This window comes from Caenorhabditis briggsae, assembly GCF_000004555.2.
Source record: "Caenorhabditis briggsae complete genome, chrI, whole genome shotgun sequence".
NCBI lineage: Eukaryota > Metazoa > Nematoda > Chromadorea > Rhabditida > Rhabditidae > Caenorhabditis > Caenorhabditis briggsae.
In genome coordinates, this window is record NC_013489.2 from 12,515,709 (window position 1) to 12,521,748 (window position 6,040).

The 6,040-nt window shown below is 32.9% G+C and overlaps 2 protein-coding genes across 2 annotated transcripts in view; both read right to left on the reverse strand.

Moving 5' to 3' along the window:
• Positions 1–647, reverse strand: part of CBG20434 — a gene marked incomplete at both ends in the record, with an annotated part of 4,250 nt that extends 3,603 nt beyond the window's left edge. Inside the window, one exon of the mRNA XM_002646530.1 lies at positions 493–647. Within this exon, the coding sequence (XP_002646576.1) occupies positions 493–647 (155 nt within the window). The remainder of the gene's footprint in view (positions 1–492) is intronic.
• A 4,372-nt stretch (positions 648–5,019) lies between these two features.
• On the reverse strand, positions 5,020–5,603 carry Cbr-nlp-38 (the record flags this gene model as incomplete). Its single annotated transcript, XM_002646531.1, has 3 exons — positions 5,020–5,080; positions 5,208–5,335; positions 5,496–5,603. Coding segments are annotated over 3 exons (297 nt in total), but the record flags the coding sequence as incomplete, so codon positions are not given.
• Between the last annotated feature and the right edge of the window lie 437 nt (positions 5,604–6,040).

Here is a 6,040-nt window from a genome sequence, read left to right on the forward strand (position 1 = left end):
TCAGAATCTCAGGATCTCAGAGTCTCAGAATATCAGAATCTAAGAATCTCAGAATGTCAGAATCTCAGTATCCCAGAGTCTGAGAATCTCAGTATTTCGGAATTTCAGAATCTCAGGATCTCAGAATCTCAGAATATCAAAATCTTGGAATCTCAGAATTTCTGAATTTCAGAATCTTGAATCTTAGAACCTTAGAATCTCAGAATCTCAGAATCTCGAAAAAAAATGTTGGTCGAAAAAAAATCACATAAGGGTCCCCCTTATGTGTTTTTGAAATTTTCAAAACTAGTGAAATGACGGGCCCGGCCCGTTACAAGTATGAGAATCTTGGAATCTCAGAATCTCAGAAACTCAAAAATCTCCCTTCCCACGCTCTCTCGCCTCCTGAAACTTTAAACGCCTGTATCTCGAGTTCTAGAAGCTCTAGAACGTTCAAATTTTCACCAAAGTTTCTAGAATTTTCTGAATTTTCTCCAGAATATTTCAGTTTACCTAGGAAACGACGAATTGGCATTTGGAGCGGATGTTGCTGGAAGACTCTTCGGCGCCATACTCATATTCTCTTTGGACTTTGGTCCGACGGGCGCCGATTGGGCGTAAAGCGATTGTGTGAACAGCTCCTTTGATCCGATATCTTTCGACCCCATTTTATATGTTTTCGTTCTGGAAAAATGTTCCAGAATTCCAGAAAATTCCAGAATTTTCCCATACCTCTTTTAATAGAAATGAATCCTATTTTGACTGAAAGTGGAGAACGAAAAACTCAAGTTGTTTTGATCGAATACTGCTTTTTCTTGACGATTCGATTGATTAGTGATTCAACGATTTTGCTGATAAGATCTTTGACACCCTGTTTTTAGAGAATAGGAGATCACGATAATAAATTTTGAAGTGTTGAAAATATAGGAAATTAAAAATCTTGTAGAATGACCCAATTTTCAATTTCCTAGCACCTCTGGGAGCCGAGATACAGCCCTTTGGAGTTTGAGGACCGAGAGAGTAAGAGACATTTAGAGTGTCTCGTTGTCTGCGCCCTCTCCATTTCCCATAGTGTCTGGTTCCAGAAACTTCAAATGGCTGTATCTTTGCTCCTAGGAAAGCGAAAACGTTGGTTTAAAGATTAAAATGTTTCGTTTTTTATAGAAATTTAATTGTCAGCGTATTTTTGCAATTTTAAAGTTTTAAGATTCAATTTGTGAGCTAAAGTGTTGCTTGAACTTGTATGAATCTTATACACCCTAATTCTCCGGATATTTTCCATATTTTTGGTACAAGAGCCATCTTTCTAGCTCATCTGGGAGCCTAGAAACAGACGTTTGAAGTTTAGAAGAGACGCAGACAGCTAGAGTGTCTCGCTGTCTGCGTCCTCTCTCTATCACATAGTGTCTCGCGTCTGAAATTTTAGATCGCTGTATCTCAGCTTTTTGACTAGCTAGACAGTTGATTTTTGTACCTAAATATGTGGAATTCGCCTGTTTTCGAATCAGAATTTATAATTGCTGGAAATCTAGAATTTGAACTTCTGATTTCAAAAATATCCCTTCATGCCTAGAATCCAGGTCATGGACTAGAGGACTTCTATGTATTCACTCGTCATCTTGTCGAAAAGTAAGAAGAAACGTGAGCCTTGTTAGACAAGAAATTTGGAGAAGATTCTGGAAATTGGACCCAAATTTTTCTCTCCCCGGAGGCGTTGATTCAGATGGCGAAGGCGGGTGTTAATTAGTGGATATGGGTTGAAAAAAAGATACATTTTATCCAAAAAAGAATCCGAAATTTCCTAGAATCTAGTTTTTTTTCAAAATTTTGAAAAAGCGGAACTTTCAGCATTTTCCCAGGGAAAATTATAAGTTCTTGTAAATTTTTAACTTTTGGAATTTTTTTTCTAGAATTTTCAGCATTTTCAGATTTTCAGAATATCAAAATTTTCGAATTTCTGAATTGCTGAACATTGGAAGTTTTGAAATTTTCAATTCATGGAATTCTCACAACTTTCAAATTTTCCAAAATTTCCCAAATTCTCTTAATCTTATGAATCTGAAAATTTTTTGAATTATTTGTTTTGGATTATGTTTCTTCCTACAGTAATCCCCGTTAATCTACATCCTTTGAAAAAAAACAAGATTTCTCGAAAAAAAGAAAAAATCCAAGAAAACAGAAAATGAGGGATTCAGTAGGATTCTTCACTCATTTTTTTTCTGCTTTTTGTTCTGGTGGACCAGGAATTTGGAATTTGGAATTAGAGAGGATTTCGTTTTTTTGGGCTTCCTAGAATACGGTAAAAAATTGGAGACCTCTAAAATTCAGAAATTCAGAAATTCAGAAATTCAGAAAATCCGGAAATTCGGAATTTCAGAAAATCAGAAATTCAGAAACTCAGAAATTCGGAATTTCAGAAATTCAGAAATTCAGAAATTCGGAATTTCGAAATTCAGAAACTCAGAAACTCGGAAATTCAGAAATTCAGAAATTCAGAAATTCAGAAATTCAGAAATTCAGAAATTCAGAAATTCAGAAAATCCGGAAATTCGGAATTTCAGAAAATCAGAAATTCAGAAATTCAGAAATTCAGAAATTCAGAAATTCAGAAATTCAGAAATTCAGAAATTCAGAAATTCAGAAATTCAGAAATTCAGAAATTCAGAAATTCAAGGATTCAGAAATTCAGAAATTCAGAAATTCGGAATTTGAGAAATTCAGAAATTCAGAAATTCAGAAATTCAGAAATTCAGAAATTCAGAAATTCAGAAATTCAGAAATCCAGAAATTCAGTAATTCAGAAATTCAGAAATTCAGAAATTTAATTATAATTTTTGATCTCCTCTATTTTCTGCAAATCTCTGATCTATACAAATTTGAAATTGCTCTTTTCTTTTCTTCTATTCCCAACCCATTTTTATCATTGTATTCAATCTGAAAAGTCCCAAGAGACTCCTCCCCCTTTTTCCTCTTTTTTCCTTTATTTCTGACGTATACATATGTATATTCCGAAAAGGGGGCGTGGCTTAGAGAGCCCGCAAAAAGCTCATTAGCTCGTTTTCCGCAGTGAAAAATGAGACAAAACTAATAAGTTTTCCCCACTTTTCTACACTTTTCATGACCAATTTTTAGTCAGTTAAAGTCGAAAAGATGTGTTTTGGCGGTTCTTTGAATTTTTCAAAGTTTCTGGGATTTGCAAGAAAAGCTAAAATTAGTTTTTGAAGGAATTTTCGTTAAAAATAAGATTTACAAATTCTAAAAAACCAGCAAAAATGTGACCAAAAATGTATAAGTTCGACTCCCAAATTGAATTCAAAAATTGAGAATTTCGGAAAATTGGATGAAATGGGATTTAGAATTTTCTATTACAATTTTTTGTTTCGCAAATTGGAGTTTTTGATATTTTTATGTGATTTTCAGCTTTTCTGAATTTTTGGATTTTTTTTCAGAAATTTTCTTTTAAAAATTCAAACAATTGCGGAAGTTTTTGAAATTTAAAAATTTAAACTTCGGAAAATCTGAATATCGACGAATTCCAAAAGTTGGAAATTCCGCATTTCTGAATTTCTGAGTTTCTGAATTTTTGAAATTCAAAAGTTCTGAAGTACGTAAATCTTGAATTTCTGGAATTCAGAAATTCAGAAATTCGGAAATTCAGAAGATAAAAAAACAGAAATCTGAAACTCAAAAATTCTGAATTCTGACGTCATCTGAAAATCTCAGAAATTTTCCAAAATCGTACTATTTTCGTTTCATTGTTTTCCATTCCATTCTAAAATCTCTCAAGGGTGTCATGAAAAAGAGGGAAACTACTAGAAGACCCCACGTCTTCTGAATTCTCAACGTCTTCTGGTTTTTAATTCCAGTTAATTCCACATGGAATCCTTCCTCGGGGCCCTTTAGTCATTCTATTTGGTCAAAAACATGGATTTTTGAAATTTTCTGGTCTGAAATTCCGAAATTCTGAATTTCTAAATTTCTGAATTTCCGAATTTCTGAATTTCTTAATTTCTTAATTTCTGGATTTCTGAAATTCCGAAAATCTGAATTTCTGAATTTCTGAATTTCTGAATTTCTGAATTTCTGAATTTCTGAATTTCTGAATTTCTGAATTTCTGAAATTCCGAATTTCTGAATTTCTGAATTTCTGAAATTCCGAATTTCTGAGTTTCTGAATTTCTGATTTTCTGAAATTCCGAATTTCCGGATTTTCTGAATTTCTGAATTTCTGAATTTCTGAATTTCTGAATTTCTGAATTTCTGAATTTCTCAAATTCCGAATTTCTGAATTTCTGAATTTCTGAATCCTTGAATTTCTGAATTTCTGAATTTCTGAATTTCTGAATTTCTGAATTTCTGAATTTCTGAATTTCTGAATTTCTGAATTTCTGAATTTCTGAATTTCTGAATTTCTGATTTCTGAAATTCCGAATTTCCGGATTTTCTGAATTTCTGAATTTCTGAATTTCTGAATTTCTGAATTTCTGAATTTCTGAATTTCTGAATTTCCGAGTTTCTGAGTTTCTGAATTTCTGAAATTCCGAATTTCTGAATTTCTGAATTTCTGAAATTCCGAATTTCTGAGTTTCTGAATTTCTGATTTTCTGAAATTCCGAATTTCCGGATTTTCTGAATTTCTGAATTTCTGAATTTCTGAATTCTNGAATTTCTGAATTTCTGAATTTCTGAATTTCTGAATTTCTGAATTTCTGAATTTCTGAATTTCTGAATTTCTGAATTTCTGAATTTCTGAATTTCTGAATTTCTGAATTTCTGAATTTCTGAATTTCTGAATTTCTGAATTTCTGAATTTCTGAATTTCTGAATTTCTGAATTTCTGAATTTCTGAATTTCTGAATTTCTGAATTTCTGAATTTCTGAATTTCTGAATTTCTGAATTTCTGAATTTCTGAATTTCTGAATTTCTGAATTTCTGAATTTATACACTTCTAGAAAAATCCCAAAAAAGCAAAGAAATAAAGCTGAGCAATGTAAAAAATGCAAAATTTCCAAATACATTCCATTAAAAAGTTATAATTTTTACAACTTTGAAACTCTCGCAAATATTCTTCCAGCAAGGAATCTCGGATTAATTCTGCCTCTGAAATTTTGAATTTAGGCGCCAAAAAATGTGAATTTGAAAAATTTGGGTCGCACCTTCCCCATTTTTTTATAGGAAATTCAAAAAAAATTTCAAACAAATTCAAAATTTCAAACTCCCGCCAAACCTTTTCAGAACCAAAGCCACATCTTCTTCTCCATTGTCCATTGAATAGTCGTCGTCAAACGATGCGGACGACCGTTTTCCCCACAAACTGTTCAGTTTGTTCCAGTTTTGAGGCGTTCGTTTGTCTTGCTGAAACATTTTCAGATAAATTTTGGTGGCCGAGTTTTTTCTAGGCCATCAAAGTTCCCAGGCTGTTTGGACTCTTTTGACGCTGAATAGAGTATACTGGCCTAGTTTTTTGAGCCTCAATGGCCGTGGAAAAAAGCTAGGCCATGTTAAATAAACAAACCGCTGATTCCTGAACGGATCGTTTTCCCCAAAGGCCGTGAGCCTTGTTCCAGCCCATCATACGCTCGTCGGCAGACGCAGACAGGCAGACAGAAATCAGAATTGACAATCCTGCAAAATTTTTTGGGATTTTTTTGGACTCTCTTATTTTATTTTGTTGTCAATTTTTGGACAAATTTTAATCATTTTCGAGTTACCGTATTCCTTCAAATAGCAGCCCACTCGAACCGCTAATAAGTTTTCCCCACTTTTCTACACTTTTCATGACCAATTTTTAGTCAGTTAAAGTCGAAAAGATGTGTTTTGGCGGTTCTTTGAATTTTTCAAAGTTTCTGGGATTTGCAAGAAAAGCTAAAATTAGTTTTTGAAGGAATTTTCGTTAAAAATAAGATTTACAAATTCTAAAAAACCAGCAAAAATGTGACCAAAAATGTATAAGTTCGACTCCCAAATTGAATTCAAAAATTGAGAATTTCGGAAAATTGGATGAAATGGGATTTAGAATTTTCTATTACAATTTTTTGTTTCGCAAATTGGAGTTTTTGA